The sequence below is a fragment of the Centruroides sculpturatus genome, unplaced genomic scaffold (genome assembly GCF_000671375.1).
Source record: "Centruroides sculpturatus isolate CEXI.00-Female unplaced genomic scaffold, Cexi_2.0 scaffold371, whole genome shotgun sequence".
NCBI classification, from domain to species: Eukaryota; Metazoa; Arthropoda; class Arachnida; order Scorpiones; family Buthidae; genus Centruroides; species Centruroides sculpturatus.
In genome coordinates, this window is record NW_019384600.1 from 58523 (window position 1) to 77691 (window position 19169).

Here is a 19169-nt window from a genome sequence, read left to right on the forward strand (position 1 = left end):
TAAAATATACTACAAACATCTTTAAAACTGGCAATATTTTTAATTTGAACATTTTCAGCAGCTTTTATTTAGCCTTTAGACTTTTGAAGGAGTGCTTTTAAACAGAAATTAGAATATAGAAGCAAAATTTAAAATTGACTTTAGACAACTGATGCTACAATCACATTCACTTAGCTGGAACAATTCTTTGTGTTGTTTGATTANTAATTTTATATTAAAACTAACTTCCGAAATATAATTTGTTTTCTTTTTACATTTATTAATATATATAATGCTGGCTATTGTATTATTTTTTTATTTTGCACAAACAATATATAATATTGTTTGTGCAAAATAAAAAAATAATTTTGGACGATACAATAGCCAGCATTATTTTTTCAAAAATGGGAAATTTTCATTAGACATTGACAAAAATTTAACCCGGGGTGACACGCAACGGAGAGAAATTTTGAAATTGAGTAGGTTAATTTCATCGAAAATGCATCGTGGACGATCTCGTGGTCGTGGCCATGGCCAAGGCCAGTGAAGTTTGAACAATCGTGCTCAAAACCAGCGATACCAAAGAAGATTGGAGAATGAAACCCGCCTTGAGCGTCAAGGTGATTCCGCTTAGTAATGAATCTGTGAGACATAGTCTGCTCCCAAATATGGTTTGCCGTTTTACTTGTTTTAATATTGTTTTATATTAAATTAGAAACAATATTAAAAAGATTACCTTACACAAATATTTACTTAGTAGTATTATTTTAACATAGAAAAGTTGTCATTTAGTTCAGATATAATAAATGCTTAATATTATTGTACCAGGAATTTGGGAAGTNATACAATAGCCAGGATTATTTTTTCAAAAATGGAAAATTTTCATTAGGCATCAACAAGAATTTAACCCGGGGCGATACGCAACGGAGAGAAATTTTCAAATTGGGTAGGTTAATTTCATCAAAAATGCATCGTGGACGACCTTGAGGCCATGGCCAAGGCCAGCGAAGTTTGAACAATCATGCTCAAAACCAGCAATACCAAAGAAGATTGGAGAATGCCTTGAGCGTCAAAGTGATCCCACTTAGTAGTGAATCTCCGAGACATAGTCTTGTCCCAAATATGGTTTTGTCGTTACTTGTTTTAATATTGTTTTATATTAAATTAGAAACAATATTAAAAAGATTACCTTACACAAATATTTACTTAGTAGTATTATTTTAACATAGAAGAGTTGTCATTTAGTTCAGATATAATAAATGCTTAATATTATTGTACCAGGAATTTGGGAAGTTATCAAATATGTATGATCCATTATTAATTTTGATAGAATAATAGTGTTAAGCCATAATTAACAGCACATGTAAACATATTAATACAATATAGATTAAATAACAAAATTATATCCTATTTTTAATTCACTGTCTTTTGTTAAAAATATAAATGAAAAGTACTAGCTAATTTGTATAACAAATAAAATGTTACTATAGTTTAATTTTATTAAAAACTACTAAACTCATTCTCTTATCATTCAGTTTTCATAACTATAAAATTTTGAACTAAGGATAAAATATATAATTCCAAAGAATTTTTAATATTTGAAAAACAATTTAACATCGAATATCTTAATTACATTTTAATGCTTACAGTTTTTATCGAGGTAAAGAATTTTTAACTCGAATACTAATACAAGAAAATACTTGGAATGATTCCTGTTACGTGTGACATATGTGGCATTTGGTCTTAAGATTCCAAAACATCTCATTCGTCTACCTATTTGATTACCGCCATTGCGTACCCGAGCTTTGGCACAGCATGGTTCAAGAGCCCACCACCACTGGATGATATCTGAACTGCCAATTAGCCAAAATTCTTGCTAATGAAACATTTTGTAATGGTTTTGAGGTGACTTTGAAAGCATTAATAAGTCTTTTGGGGTTACTCCACTTGTATTTTGCTTTCGAGGCCAAACTTGTGGAATGAGATACCTTCTGACCAGATAAAAAGTCAAATTGTTATCTAAATACACAAAAACATATTACAAATACTATTTTAACCATCTTTAAATTAGAAAGTGTTTAGTGAAAACTTAAAAGTTGAATTATTGTTACATAATTATAAATTATTGTTGTTGTTGTTTAGTATGCTTATTAAACTAATTTTATATAAATAGCTATAATTATATCTATTACTTTTAAGAAAACAGTTTGATATTTGTGGATAATTATAAATGTTACTTACTATATGCTGACATTCTTGTTGTTTTAATAATTTATGGATATCATTTAGAAACAGCCTGTATTATATTAACTGTTTGTTTATAGAAGTTCCATTATTTAATAATATAGAAGGCACTGATTAATGTTATATGTTATGAATTGAAAAATAAATTTTTATTTTATATATTCAGCAGTTGAAAGTTATATGAAATGTCTGATTTAATTAATAAATGCATTTCAGAATATATTTATTTATTAAGGGAGTACTTTGAAGAATGAATTATTGTAGAAAGTTATTTTTCTGCAGTAATTGGCTCTGCAATAATAATAATAATAATAATGTCTCTTGGTCATTTTAACTATTTTACTGTCTTCAACAAACTATGAGAAACCCTACTAGCTCAGACTAATGGGGTTGAAAGCTTGTTCAAGTTAGCAAGGTGTTTTCTCAGGCATGGAAAACGAGAAGGTTGGTATACAGTATGGTAATTAATTGCGATTGGCTCTAAGCAGAAGTTTTATGGAGCTTTAGTAAGCTATACTGACGACTTTAGTATTACATGAAATGAGCTAAAAAATTTTTAATGATGTACTGTATATGGTACTGTGCAATCTTTACTAACTTATTGACTACTACAGTAATATCACAAAGATTTCTAGATATTGTAAACACTTGCTAATTATAACTTTGTTATAATTACTTGTGAATTATAATTTTTCTGTTGTCAAGAAATTTTAAATTACTGTGTAGTTTTTTGAAACCGTTTGTCCAAGTTGGCAAGATTTGAGTTAGCATGGGTTTCCTATACTTGATTATTTTAAAGAATACAAATTATAACCCAAGTATCAATTACTATAATCAATAGGTAGATTCAAACTCACAAATTTAAAGTTATTCAAAACAAATTTAAACATTATGTATTGTCAGATGGCACATATAGCGCAATTTTACAAGTATCCAAAATAAAATGCATAAATAAACCCACGAAGACAAGTAACAAGCTGGTTAACTCTTTGAATCCCTCACAATTACCATTTACACTGTTTGAGAACAGATGTTAGTGGACTGCTAAAGAAATTGATAAAGTACAAAAATGATAGATAATACCACTTAAAATTATTTATCATTTTTTGTTTTAATAATTTTCATTGCATAACAAGAGTTTCTGATTTTTTTCCAGTTTATACTAATATTTTATAAAGTTTGGGGAATTTATTAAAGGATAAATTTAATAAATATGTACTTTTGTACATGGGTTCTACAGAATTTGTTAATGAATAATAAATCAATACAGGCATACCTCGACTTACATTGTTCCCGATTATACGTCGTTTGTCAAAAAAGTATATGGAAAAATAAAAATCAAGTTTAAGTCATTTTATTCGACTTTACGTCTGTCTGCTACAAATATTGAAGTCATAATATCACTAGATAAACGTTTAAAGCACATAAAATCATATTAAAATATATACAAGTATGAACTGTATTTACAGTACATGCATTCGTAAATTTAGATTACTTTTTTCTGTACTATATTAAAAACTAAAATTTATTTGTTTGTAAGCTTAAAATAGATTTTTATTAACCATATATTATTAAAAATGCATTAATAAATAAAATACTGAACCGGGAATGGTAATTTACGGTTTAGCCTAGTGATAAGTAGATTCGGAGACAAGCAAATTCGACTTACATCGTTTTCCTGGAACCAATTACCGATGTAAGGCGAGGTATACCTGTAATTGCTTCTTTTCTTCTTTTCAAAGCCATGTAAATTTATAGTTATGGATTAATAATAGCATAAATAACATTTAAGTTAATAAAACATTTTACTTTTAATTTTAATAATTTAGCAATTATAAAAATATGTAATTGTTAATTAGAAAAAATAACTAATTTAAAAGNCAGACCCCCAGAAAGCCCGTCGCGACCCCCTTCTGGGTCGCGACCCACAGGTTGGGAACCCGTGTTATAGAAGGTACAGAAAATGTTGTAACTTATACTCTGTTATGTTGTGGGCACCACGTATACGTGGTATGTTGCATAAATGTGACATACCACATATTTGTTGCAACAAATTTTTTCTCTTTTTATATCAAAATATCAATGTCAATTTACATCAGAAATTAGAATGTGAAGAGCTTAAACAGTACGTGCATTGCTTGCCTGAAGATGCCCATTAAACACGGGCGAAAATGTATGCAATTCACGTTTAATTTTTTCACTGGTATCTCAGGTATTTGTAGTGTTCATCTTTAGTACATACAGTATTAGTTTACATTGGCATTTCAAATATATCCATATTTATGCTTTATAAGTAAGCCCTACCTCCTTAATGATCATATACTATTTTGGTTGAAACAAGTAAGAACAATTTTTTTGCCACATTTACACAATGGCAGATGTATCTGGGTGAAGAAGAGATCTGTTTGAGTTTAAGTTATTGGACATGCCATCTAATAACCACAGTTGATGCATAAACAAAATTATATTTAAAAATTTCTACAAGAAAATAATTTAAGAAAACACACAAATTTGTTTTTCTTCATTTTTTATTCATATCAAATCTCAAGAACAGTCTTTTATTGTAAAAATGTTAAAAATACTCTATAATTAAGTTATTGTCCTGGCTCTTTTACTACTATTATTAATGTTAAAATTAATTATTTTTAATATGTTCTTTAGTTATCCATATGAATTAAAAACTATTTATTGAAATGTTATGCTTTCTGTGAGATACAAATATCAAAAGAACTTTGTTAAATCAAATCTTCCCTATCATTTGATGTTCTAAAATCCGATTATATGATAAAAGCAAATTATTAAAAACCATAACATACCACCAACAAAATACTCAAATTAATTGAAAGAAATTTCTCAAGATTGAATATTCCAAAAAAAAAATGAGAAAATGTTGATGTGATACTATGATTGTAGGAAGCTTTTGCTATAAAACAGTGAAATTTGTGTTAATATGTCAATGAACTTTAGAATTTCTGGTAGTCTGAATTTGTTATATTTACCTCTTTACCATTGGACTGAGGATCTTACAATTTACTAGACATAATTTGGCAAATTTGTTCTTAAATAAGCAAAGACTACATTACAAGAACGAAAATATAGCAGAACTGCTATTATCCGAGACGGCGTGGGTCGATGCCGCCCCGTATTACCGAAAACTCTGGTTAAACGGACGGCCATTTGGATAAAAATTACCAATGTAAAAGATCTATATAGTTTCACTTTTAAACCATTTTTTGTATCTTATTGAGTTTAATCATATGTAAGAACAATAATTTTTACATCATTTATTATATGATTAATATGTACAATAAATAATTTGGAGAGAATTACTGTACTGTATATTGTAGTTTGTTTCGTGTAAGTTGATATCTACTATGAAGCTACTTGGTAGTTCATCACACGATTGTTCTAATTTAAATGCTGATGGGGTGCTTGCCAAAGTGAGATAGATTCCTTCGTGTAACACAGTTCCTCTATATAAATATAAGTTTCATTTATCTGAAAAACTATAACTTCAATTTAGAATATTATATGATAGTTTTTGAGACATTAATCTGCATAATACAAGTTAAACCAAATATTTTATCATGGATGAAAATCTACTTTTTGTCTATAATAATAATTATAAAAATAAAATGTGAATTGTAATTAACTGATAAAATGCAGTTATTTTATTTAAAAAGCATAATGAATGCTAAAAATACTTGCAACAGATCATCTTTACTGGTATTCTGGTGGTCAAATCAAATAGAGTTGTTATAAAATAATTTTTGATGAAAAGAAAAGCTATAAGTCTTTATCTTTAACACCAACTATAAAGTTGGTGATAAAGATTATCTAAATATATAAAATTGCTTGTCCTGACTGACTGACTGAATGACTCACTCACTGATTCATCATCGCCCAGAGCAAACCGCTTAACCTAAAGAGGTGAAATTTGGTAGACAGTTAGGGTACGTCATGGAAATGCACACTAAGAAGGGATTTTTCGAAATTCCCCTGTGGGGGGAGAGGGAGAGGATTAAGGCTTAACCGGAAGAATGGCTTCTACCGTACTATTTTAGATGTGATTTTTTTGTTTTCAACTACGCTTAGTTTTCATTGAGTACTTAGGTGTATTAAATTGATAACATTTCAGACTTTATAAATATTTTTATCTATTTCGATTTTAAAAATGCTCAAACCGTTTTAAATTTGAATTTGTTATTGTGTATTGGTCCGATTATAGAACGATTGTAGACGTTCCAGAAAATTGATCAAACTGAAAATAGTTCGTTTGATTCTCGGCAATTCTCTTCAGCGGTAGGTGTTATATAACAATTACTATGGTTATTGAAATATTGAATGTAAATGGAGTTTGCTTGCAAAACCTGCGCAGACGAAGTCACGGATAACAGCTAGTTTAGTATATAAACAACAGTTTTTAGTAGTTAGAGATTGGAAAAAGTTATTATTTGTAATTTTACAATATTTTTTGAACATAATCTTTGACCTGTGGGAGACGAGTAATGATCATTTGCTATGAATATATTTGGCATTTAGAGATTTTATTACTTAACTCTTCTGAATACATTCTGAGATTTTGGATAATTAATTTATACTGACATANTATTGTAATTTTACAATATTTTTTGAACATAATCTTTGACCTGTGGGAGACGAGTAATGATCATTTGCTATGAATATATTTGGCATTTAGAGATTTTATTACTTAACTCTTCTGTATACATTCTGAGATTTTGGATAATTAATTTATACTGACATATGAAGTCGTCAAAGGTGTATAGGTGAATTAATCAAAAATATTCTGAAAAGTTAGTTTGATGTTTTTGTTTAGAATGAGTAAATGTTTATAGATTTTAATTTTATTTTGGTATTATGGGGTTTGCTCTCTTACTTGCTCCACTCACTCTCCCTACAGACTTTCCCTACTTGTTCTTTCATTCTTCAGTTGTAACTGTTTATTTTCAAGTGTTTTTTAATACATTTGATTATAAATTTTTGAACAAAACATTCATAGGTTTATTATGACAAATTGGCAAATTTGTGAATAATAATAATAATTTGTAGATAAGTGGCTGGATCCCCTGTTTTCTTTGCTCAACTCTGCAGGGGCAGCTTTTTCATTTGATATCTCTCTGTTTTCCTTTCATTCCTCTGCTTGCTTCAGCTTGTTTTCCCCACAGGATTCTTCCATTTGGTTCCAGTGTAGACTATTTAGAACAAGAATTTTGTGGTGATTTATTGGTTTCCAGTGCCATCATTCCTTTTTTTCCTATGATGGAAAAAGTGTAGTGGTGGTTTTAAGCCAGATATTTTATGTATAAAAGTAAATGCATGGTAAATAAAAGGTTTGTGCTGGAAGTTATTTATAAATTTAAGAGACTTGGTCAGATTTGATTTTTCATCAATAACAACAGACCTTGTTTGTGCTTCTAGAAATATAATACGATTTTCATCTGTGAAGAAAAATTGGCAGAAATGTCCACACTCCGGCAGCATTACTACGCGTGCAGTCGGATTGCGACAGTAATTGTTTACGTGCTTATCAGAAACGTAGCCGCACGCCAGGTTTTACGGTAATTGGACAATTCTATCCGTGCGTAACTTGTCAACAAACATATTTTGTATTGAGTTTGATTTTTTTTTTAATGTTTTGTAAGTTTTTATTGTTTCGGTATCCATGTTTGGAGATTATGTATTTTTTGAGCACTAATCACCGAATGGATAAATATGCTTCAATAATACAGTGTGTTAAAAAACTTCAAGCAGACTGTATGGTAAGTTAAAGTTCATTTCAAGTACAATTTAAAAATAATGTGAAAGATTATTTTTATTGTAAGATTTTTCACAAAATTCAGTTTTATTATAATACATTCAGTATTTATACTGATTTTAAGAGCGGGGGTGGTTTTTTTTTGTTGAGTTATCCTAAAATATCTGTGATCATTTTAAAATTGTCTTAACTATAATCTAATTTAATTATCAAAATAGTATTTTCACTTTGTTTTGGAAATTTTTATGGCAGAGAGTTTTATAAAATAACTTTTAACTTAATTGAGATTTCAGCATCTATGTTTTATATAAAATTTTTTATTGGATATAACATTAAGCAGTGCCAAACTATACATAATTTTGTTTGACTTCAGGTTACTAATTATGAAAAGCATTTTAAATATAGATTTATAGAAAACGTCGAATCAATTGAATTATATATAATGTGAGAAAATCTTTATTGTCACAAATTACACGCAGTGTTTGGCTACAATTGTTCTGACCTGCAATTATATATAAAATTTTAATTCTAAAAATTTTCAACATTCATTAAATTTGTTTTTGACTTCAGTTTAGACTTTTTGTCATAATACGGTAATAAATATTAGCCACAAAATCGACCATTCTGAAATTTCTGTTTATAACTTTCTGGAATATGTTGGATGCGAACTTTCATTTTGAATCAAAAAATCTGTAGACCGAGAAGAAAGAATAAAACTTGAAATATCAAGTTCTTAGAACAGTCCTGTTATTACTATAGTTTTACGACCAGATAAATTGGTGTTCACAACTTCAGAAAAAAGTAATTACTTTATGTAGATTTTCATTTCTTTACTTCATCTCTTCTCATATAATTCTGGAAATATCTATTTTTATATGAAAAATACCAACTCTGTTCAGATGTATTATCATACTATTTGGATCATTTTTCTTAATAAATTAATTTTGCCAGTCTGATTTGTATTATGTAAATGCATTTACTTCACAATACATTTCGTGTCCAGGTTTCAAATTTCTATAATCATAACATTTACTTTGGCTTTGTTAAAAACTACTTTGCTATAAATTGTCTTTTTTACGGAAAAGAAATATTTAGGTTTCTTTTAAAGTTTTAAATGGAGTAGGTGAAAACACTCTTCGTTCGGTTACGTAAGTCTGCATACATATTATTTACACTCGATATAGTTAAATTGCAATTGGGAAAAGATAAGTTGTAACCTGTGGTCAATATTTTCATTTAAATGAAATTTTTATATACTTAAACTGGAGAGATTTAGTGGAAAGAAACTATCACGTAGGTGGACTTGCCGGATACGGAACCGATAGCGACAGCGTGGCCGACGAGGAGGGTTCCGACTCGGACGAAGAACTCCATCACATAATACACGAGAAACGACGCACCTTTGCGGAGAAAGAAAAGTGGATCGTTGCATCTCTAGAAAAAGAGGAAGCGGCGGAAAGAGAAAAACAGAAGTCACACGAAGGTGAGTAAACTTTTGATTAAATACTTCCACTTTTTAAGTTGTACATTTAAATAGGGTCTGTATTATATAGAAAATTTTATCTATTGGATATTTTGATTTCCATAAATTCCATTTGGTCATTTTGTATTATGTAATGAAACAGAAGCATGTGTTTAGTTTTGGAACAATATTCCGGCTTAATTTAGAAAATCTGCATATTTTTTGTGTCTGTTGTTAAGCGAAAACTAAATGATTACCCATTTATTTGAAATCAGTGTGACCTTTGATTATTTCTAAGTTTTATGTACATATTTTATATACTTTACTATATATGAAATTAGTTTTATGTACAGTACATGCATATGTAAACAGAAGTGCCTTAAGAGAATGGAAATTAAACAAACAGACTGTAGTAAATACCTTGTTACTCTAAAGTTTTGCAGTAAACTCAAAAATACAAATAAGGTGTTTTTAATGGATTTAATGGGAAATGTAGAAAAGAAAGAAACAAGTATTTCACAAAATATTCAGTGAGATGCACAGATTACACGATTAATATCCAAAAGAACAAAAAGTTTGAAAGTAAGCATTTAATGTTTTCAGATGGTATGCTAATTTTACTGAGATTGGACATACCAGTACAGGATTAATGCCATTTTTGCCAAAGCGTAGATCCTGGCTCTTGGAAGTTAAGGGAAAGTATAACATCAGCAGTTGCTTTTCTTAGCGCTCAAACATCTTCCATCAAGTGGATCTAATTAGTTCATCTAATGGATTGCAGTCTTGCCTTCCCAACATTGATTTTCATCATAGTTTAGTATTATTATTTATCACTGTTAGAAATGAATAACTTAAATGTCTGGAATCTCATCTTCTCATTCTGCATCCATTAGAATATTTGCTGAGAATGCAAAGATATGCCAACCTAAAAGTGGGGTTACTGTCTTGTCTCTGTGCTAATACTCATTGAAAAGTGGTTGGTAGACTTAAAGGCTAACTACCATTACATATGTATTTGTCAGGTATGGCTCATTCAAATGTTAGTGTTGCTGTAACAATAAATGTCAAGTAGCAAATTCAACTTACAAAAACACTCTAACTACGATATAAAATGCCTTTGAATATAGCTTAAAGGAAAACTAGAGGTTTCATCTAGTTATCACTTCACCAAGTTACATATTTTAGTTACATATACGAAGAACTCTAATAACTCGTTACTTTTGATCAAAACCGGGCAATCCGCTAAATTTTGGGGCTAAGTTATTATTAAATTTACGAAGTTAAGATTGACGAAAGTGCAGATAGCGTAACTGGCAATGCATCGGCACAACGACATTAGTTCTTTTCTTTCAGAAAATTGTAAATTAAAAATAATTTTATTATAATTGTTAAAATTATCATTAGATGGTGGCCAAACTGCCTACTTCGTATCTAATTATTATATTAGCTTTGTTATAGCCCGATAATTTGGCAGATAATCCGATCTTAATTAGATCTTAGTTATTCAATAGTTTAGTGTAACAATTATTAAAATAAATTTATTCTTACAAAGATGATATTGCTTTAGGAAATTGTTTTCTAAAAAACAAACAAAAAATTGAACAAGGCAAATATTCAAAGACAGTTGTTTTTCTTAAGATTTACTGGAAGCCACTGTTCCATTGCAACAAAATACTGAGGAAAGGAAATTGAAACAGAAAAACAAATTTTCCATTTCTATAGCACTAAAAGACTTCATAAATCAAGTTAAAAAATAAAACAGAGTGGATAGCTGTGAGATTGATATATAAATGTGGCAGAGACAGCAATGATTTGTATGGTTTTGATGGCTTACAATGAAATTTCTTATTTATCTGTCAATATTTATTTTTAAAAAATGCATAAAGGAGAAGAAATTGAAATCGCGACCTACAAATAATTTGCTACCCATTGCACTCTTCCATCGTGGAATTTTGACATTGATTCAATGGCTTCGATAATAGATGTTATTTGAACTTCGCTTACCATAAAAAACATATTTTACGTTTTAGGAAAATGGAATTGATGTTTAAACAGTTTTTCTGTTGCATTTATTCCACCAACGAGACCTAGGCATTAATCTAACTTATTGGACCTCTTGGCATCTTGAGGTAATACGATACAACGTATTAGTTTTTATTTTATTTTCGGTGCATTTGTAAATAATTATCTGGGCACCAACAGAATTCGAGAACTCGGCTGAAAACCCTGTAGTCAGAAAGAGAGCGAGCAATGTTTAAGGAATTATACATTCAGAGTAACAAAACCAAAAGTTATTTACATATTTATCGCAACAGGCTTAGACAGTAAAAACTAAAATAAACTTTATTTGAAACAATATCTTCATTCTTTTATAATAATTAAAAACTTCTTTGAAATAGACGTATTGGTCATTTATCTGTTTTAAGAAGGTATCACCAGGGGTTCAGAATATGCCAATTGGGAATATTTGGCAAAATGCAGGGAAACCACGTGTTTTAAATGCGAAATGGAAACATTATTCGCTTGTGCCAACGATAGATCTTGCACCTAGCGGTATTAGCCGCTGGTATGGGTGTAAAGTCTGTGGTCTGTTAAATGAGAAAGCGTTCAACTACAATGATAACTAATAAGCATTGTTGTGTATTTGCATGTAAGTCTAAAGGTTCATCAAACGCAGTAAATACGCGCACATTTCCGAAAGATAAATTACTGAGAAAAAAGTGGGAAATAAAACTGAAGTTTCACCAACACCTAATTTTGCCGAGCTTAAAATTCTTTTATTTTTACAAACCTTTTCAACCTGCCTAATATATTTTTAACTCCCATTCTTTATTATATATTTCCACGCTGTTGGAAGCGCATTAGCATCCCTAGCATTTCGGCAACGGTTTTTCATTTTATTTTTATAAATTTCTACCTTTTCCATCTCCAGCACAATAAATGGAGAGAGCACCGTTTTAATGACTTTAGCCTCTTCCTATTTTACAACAGCTCCTTTAGTCTGCGCCGTAATCGCTGATATTGTGTCCTTTGTCAACGTCGTATCTATGTTCTCGTAGACGTACCACCAGATTTCTTCTAGTCACGCCCACATAATCTTTTTCCATTCCTAACTGTTGATTTTCAAATGGTATTTTATATACCCCAGCTTTCTCTTCCTTTTTTAAGCCTACTTTATCGTTCCGTAGCGAGCTATACATATTGGATGCTCTTTTTTTTAATAAAAACTCGAGAATGGGCTATAAAAGAGCATCGGTTCAAAAATGTCGATAAATCGCAATTATTTATTCGTGTATAATTATAAATTAGTACAGGTATACTTACATAATTTAGCTTCTGGAACCCAGGTAAATGTAATATATCGGAAAAATTTTGTTAAGTATTAGCCACTGCTAGTTTTAAATTAGTTTGGACCGGTCTGTTAGTTGGTTTCTGGCTTTAATTTTTACTAAATTCATTGCGGAAAAACATACATTACATTTAGTGGAGCACTCCCTCCGACCCGTAGCATTAAATGCTACTGCCTCTTTTAATTAACCCCGCTTGGCGGGCAGTTACGATTACATAGTCGCGGTCGTAGTCGCGATTCTGTGATACCCGACAATTCTATTTTTATTTACATTAATTATGTTGTTTCGTCGAGTAAGGTATTTGATATCATTAGTTCGACAATGATCTATGAGAGAGATTTTTATGTTCCGCTTTTATAAATTTATTGAAATAATAATAATATACGCTAACATTATTTATAAGGCTACTTTTCCTAATAGGCCAATTGTAACTTTCTTTATTATAAACTAATTTTAGTTCGTTTCTTATTTTTTCATATCGCGTACGGTTAAATAAGACGTGTACGTCGCTTACCCCACAAATTTTTATCGTGTCGATGATTAAATCTATAATGGTGTATCGCAAAATGTCCGTGTCCCGTCACGAATCTTGTAAATTTGTGTCCAATTTGTAGATGTTTTGTTGTTTAACCTCTGGTTAATATCTGGTATGTATTCAATGAGTTCCCTTCCTTTCGTAGTTATTTCCCATGGTCGTTGCCACCGATTTCAGTTTTTATGTATTTTGTGGATATTTTTCCGTATGATTCCTTTGTTTTTAGATAATTAGCCTCTTTAGCCAGACTGTCCGCTCTTCCATTTCCTCGGTCTCCGAAATGGGCTTTGACCCGGCCGAACACGACTATATTATCACTTTTCGCAATATTTCGTCTCGTATTATCTATTAGTTGGCTTTTATCGTTACCGTGGTTAAGAGCTTTTAGTACAGCCTGGTGTCTGTACAAATAGTAATTTTTATATTTTTCTTCCTTCGGCTTATCCGGTTAATCTTTTTGTAGACTATTTTTTGTTTCGTGTGTGTCGACTCCATCGTCTTCCCCAAAATTTGGGCAGCATATGTGACAATTGGGATTACAGCACCTTTATAAATGTGTGTTAAAGCCCTACCACCTATACTCCATTCTTTCCGTTCTTCATATTTTCGCTATTTTTTGAAATAGGTTACCCACTTTTTTCTTAATTGTTTCTAGGTGTGCATTCCAGAAAAGTTTGTTATCTATTGTTACTTCTAAATAGTTAATTTGGTTTACGCATTTAATCGATTTATTTTGCATTTTAATTGTGGGTTTCCCGTTTGCCACTTTGCGTGTTGTAAAGTCTGTGGCGTTTGTCTTCTCTGGATTAAATTTAACTGTGTTTGCATTTCCCCACGTCTCTATTTTATCCAGTATATTCTTACATTTTATTTCTATTTGTTTTCTGCTTTTTGCCTAACAGATCGTCAGTAAATGCCGTTATTTTTGATTCCGATAATGTATTGATTTTCAAGAGATCGTTTAATATAATTAACCAAAAAATGGGTCCAGGACAGGATCCCTGTGGACACCCCATAGTCGTGTTTTTTTCCATTTTTGTTTGCATATTCTACGTATGCTTTTCTGTTTGTTAGATAATCACATACGAGACGATACAAATTGTTTGGAAAATTTGCCTACTCTAATTTAGCATGGATTAGTGTCCACCGTGTGTTATCAAAAGCACCTTCTATATCAAGACTTGAGAGCAAATTGTCCACCCTATGTTTCCTCCCTTCTTCGATATCTTTAATTACTTTTTATATAGCATCTTCCGCCGAACGTCCTTCTCGAAACTCGTATCGATTTGTTTTACAATTTCTATTGTAATTAGACGATGTCCCGGGGCTTTCCCTCGTTTAAAGTTCGATATTACCCAAGATATCTCTTCTTTTGAGAATAACTGGAATGTATGTGAATTGCAGGAAAACGATTCACACACGTAAGTTGCAGAAAATAACGTTTGAATTTTTCAGCTAGGTACAGTATTTGATATATTTATTCGTATTTTATGCCACGTGGGCCGCCCCCGGCGTGGCGTACGCGATTATAAACGCCACGTCATACGTCGATTAATAGAAATAAAATTAAACTCGTCGCCGTTACACCAACGACCTATTATTAGTACGGGCTAATAATTGACTGACTTTGTTTGGCAACGCAACACTTAGGACTTTTTAAGGGTGACTGGATCCTATTCGGGCGTTACAGCGTTGGGGGAACGGAACTTTTTGACATCCGTAAATGCGAAATTTATGACCACGACTGTCGGGCAATTTTTTCTGAAAAATTATTTAACAAACGCATCGACTTTGGCAAAAGATAAACTAATTCTTGAGTACTTTTACGTCGTCGTCATTTTAAAAAAAGGGTCGAGTTCTGTGGCCGCGGAGTATTGGGACAATTTATATTTTAGCCCGGTGATTGCGCAGCGCCGTGTACAGAATATATTTTGAATACCTGGAATAAATGTAGGAAAAAAATAGGAAAAATAATGTTGGTAAAATGACGATAAAATTCTAGTAGGCTATTTAATAATCCAACGGCTGCCCACACGGAAGGCTTTTTTAAAATGGCGGCGGCGGGAGGAAAGTTCGGCGGATTAACGGCTGTTTTCTCGTTTTAGAGAGCAAACCGACGGACAGAAGCAGAAAGGAGAAGAAAGAGGAGGAGAAGTGCGGCTCGGTGTGTGCCGGCGCCGAGGCGGACAAGTCGGAGGCCGAGGGCAAACAGTCCGGCAAGGAAGCCAAGTCGGAAGCGGCGGCGGCCCGAGAGACTCGGGTGCGGGCGGCCCCGGAGGCGGCCAGAGCCGGCAAAAGCTCCGAGAGCAGCACGGACTCTGAGGAGGACAGCGCCAGCAGCTCGTCGGCCGACGGCTGCCGCGCCAGGAAGCGCGTCAAGAAGAAGGAGGCCAGGGCGGGACGACGCCGCAGGAGGAGCCGCGACGACTGCCGAGCTAAAAAGAGGGACGGCAGTCGGGAGGGCAAGACCGGCCGCGGCAGGGACGGGGAGGGCAAGAGGGAGGGCGAGGGACGAAGAAACGACGGCGGCGGAAGGAGCGGCGGCAGGAAGAGAAGCGGGCGCAGCCGCAGCAGGGACGGCAAGAGGCGTAGCGGCAGCAGGGACGGCAGCAGCGGCCGGGACGGCAAGGCCGGTTCGGGCGGTAGGTGGAGCTCCAGGTACAAACGCGGTCGGAGCGGCTCCGCCGGCAGAGAGGGCGGCGGGCGCGGGACCGGCGGGTCCAAAAAGTCCCGAAGAGAGGGCAGCAGCTCGCCTTCCAGCGGCTCCGGCAGGTCCAGGGCCTCCAAGAAGTCCAAGAAATCGTCCAAGTACGGGTACCGACGCGGCGGTTCGGCCAGTCGATCTCGCTCGCCCAAGAGGAGGAGGACCAGCGGGTCGGCCAGTTCCGAGAGCGAAGAGTCTGGTAAGAAGTCCAGAGAGAAACACAGGAATAGGTGAAAGGCCACAAGGTTGTATATTTATTTCTGTCTTTTGTTTTTCCTCCGCGCGGTTTAAACTTTTCTTCTCACGCCTAAAGTCCACCTTTTAATCCCGCGCCCGCGCATTTTAATTGGTTCCGCGCGCGCGCGGATCGAAAGACGACTTCCGCCGCGGCGGCGGTTTTATCTCCGGTCGACCGAAGGGGGCGAATTATCCGGTAAAGACGGCGCGGTCATCCAACCGTTCAAGTTTTATAAAAACCCAGATTAAAGTCTTTCCTTTATAACTTCTCTTCGTGTTTTATTTCCGACTCAATTAACTTTATTACCGGCGTCCTCCGCGCAATTTCCGGTAACTTTCGCCTTTTTTTACTCCTTCGTCGGAGGCGGGCTGGGAATTTCGGTCCCGTTCTCGGACGTCGGTCGAACCCGGGTGTGGGATTCTCCGTTCGTCCCGGACGGAAATAAACCGAAAATGCGGCGTTACGGACCGCGGCGCATTTACGCCGAACGCTTAAACCCCGCCGGGGGTACGACTGCGAGTGTCGACGACGCCGTCGGGACCTTAAATTAACGGAGCCGCGGGAGCAAAAATGTCAATGGGCCAGATCCGGTCCCCGAAATCGGCAGCAGCCGCCGGCTCCGCCTAGACTACGGCGTTTTAAGTATTTAGCCCCGGCGACTACGTCGGCTTCCGGTTACCCACTCGACGTCGTATAGTGTTAAGAGGTGGGACGATCGGCCCGGACGAGGCCGTGCGGGGATAATACGTCGTAGTACCGGTTGGAGGTAAAGACCGTTTTCGGTGGGTAGAAGTCGAGGCGTTTATTATTTTTTATTGAAGACACCGGTGGTGCCTTCTCGACTTAAACGCGCCAAGGACATAGGTGACAGAAGTGGGCTTCGAGCCGATTTCGGGACCGTATCCCGCCGAGGACGACATTTGACGGATACGGTTCCTTCGACTTTTTTGCTCCTACGTCTCCATTAATTAAGGTCCCGACGGCCTGGCCAAGGCGAGTTATAAACTCCGTAACGTAACCGTATCCGTATTCGTAAATGTTTGCTACACCGAATATCTATAGCAATAGTTGTACACTACCGTAAGGCCTTTTCCGAAACAAACATTTTTACGGTTTACGAAGCAGTCCATCGTGAGCATGCGCAAAATCATCGGTAGTTATTGCTACATCTAACACTATAATTATTTATTCATTTTATTATTTTTTTATGAGCAAATTAATTGTTTTCTTAAAATTTTATATTAAGAAGCGGCATTGTCGGTCTAAAGTTACGTTTCCATCAATTTGTCAAAGTTTCGTCGGTTGCTTCCGGCACGACTTCCGATTGTACATCGACTGATGGCGACTTAGCGCACGCGCAGTTGGTCAATTCTTCGTATCCCTACCGTAAAAGTCTGATCGATCCAAACTTTTTTTACGGAGTTTATAACTCGACCCTTACCCACCGGGCGGCGGGCGCGGTCCCCAAGTTTTATATAACGGAATTAAAGTCGCGCCGTCCAGTTCGGCGTTTGCGGACCGTTATAAGCCGACTAACCGCTGGTCACTTGTCTTTGTAGGTGATCCCCGGAGGAAGGACGTCGGAGGCCGGACGGGCTCCCCGACTTCGGACGGCGGCAGGACGATCCGGTCGGACCCGGACGCGTCTTTTTATAGCGAATTACGGCCCGCCGGGCGGGAAAGGCGCCACCTCCCGTCTTCCCTTCCTTTCCGCTCGGTCGGACCTCCACCCGCGGCGGGCGGGGCCGGGTTTTCCGCCGGAAGAGGCGGCGGGCGCCGCCCGTGGCTTCTCCGGTTTTTGGGAAGGTCCGCCAGACGCGTCGGCGTACGGAGAGGACGGAATCGGTTTCCGCGTCCCAACACGCGTTGCCGTGTAACGCGCTCCATTTGTGTAAAATACAATTGTCTTAAATCCGAGTGTGTGTCTCCTTCTTTCCTCCGATAAATCCGCGGCTGCCTTTAAAAATTGCCTACAACGCGGTTTTCGTATTTCGGACGTTCGTCACTTGCGTAAAAATACGGAGAAAGCGATTTCCGAGGCATAGGTGCGGCCGATTTCCGAAATCTTTCCCGCCCATCCGCGCTCGGGGCATTTGCTTAAACGATTTATTGTATTTACATAAAGGAGAGAAAACCTTTGGCGGCGGCGGCGATTCGCTGGCGAAAACGAATAACGCGTCACACTTGACGTCGTTTCCGGCGAATCGCTTCCAAGTTCGGAACGGTCGAGCTTTTTCGCCACCAATCGTATTTCCGCTAGTTGTCGCGCGGTTGTCGTTGTTTTGGCCATGGCTACAGAAACTTTCTCACGCAATAGAGTAAATGTTGCAAATACGGATTTTTAATATTCCCCTCACGCGGCATCGATTTATCTTTTCCTCAATAAATAAACGCGCGATTAACGACGAAATATCGGAAGCGGCCATTTTGTTTCTCTCGCTGGCACGATTGGCTCCTTAAAATTTGCGATGGCTTTTCGCATTCGGTCGTATGGGTCGATTTCGCTAAGCGAATAAAACTCGCTTTCGCTATTCGCTCGCCGTGAACTAAGCTTTAGCCGGAAGAGGGGCGGAATATTTCGGACTTGGCCCAGACTCCGCCGGTGGTAATTACTTTTTACGGCCGTAATAAGGTCGACGATTATATTCTACTATAATTACAAATATGGCCTAAACGGAAAGATTTTCCTACGGTTCTAGGCATCCGTTCGTGCCTCCGGTACGTACCGTACGGTACTTCGATACTTTCCGATGTTTTTCTTAATCTTTCCCGGGAGGAGACAAAACCGACGGGCAAAATACACTTATTCTGGCGTTAAGATCTTTCCGCCGGGGAGGCTATTTCGGGTAACGTTCGTTGGTTTTGTCCTTCCCATTAAATC

At 35.5% G+C, this 19169-nt stretch overlaps 1 protein-coding gene across 3 annotated transcripts in view; it reads left to right on the forward strand.

Moving 5' to 3' along the window:
* The window catches only part of LOC111624964 (arginine/serine-rich protein PNISR-like), a 56205-nt gene extending 37828 nt beyond the window's left edge, over positions 1–18377 (forward strand). For 2 of the 3 annotated variants that reach the window (XM_023367960.1, XM_023367962.1), the window contains 2 exons: positions 9297–9482; positions 15452–18377. In XM_023367960.1, coding sequence (XP_023223728.1) covers positions 9297–9482; positions 15452–16284 — 1019 coding nt within the window. In that variant the 3' untranslated portion in view covers positions 16285–18377. The remainder of the gene's footprint in view (positions 1–9296; positions 9483–15451) is intronic. The other variant, XM_023367961.1, reaches the window with a different exon arrangement.
* The last annotated feature ends 792 nt before the right edge of the window (positions 18378–19169 follow it).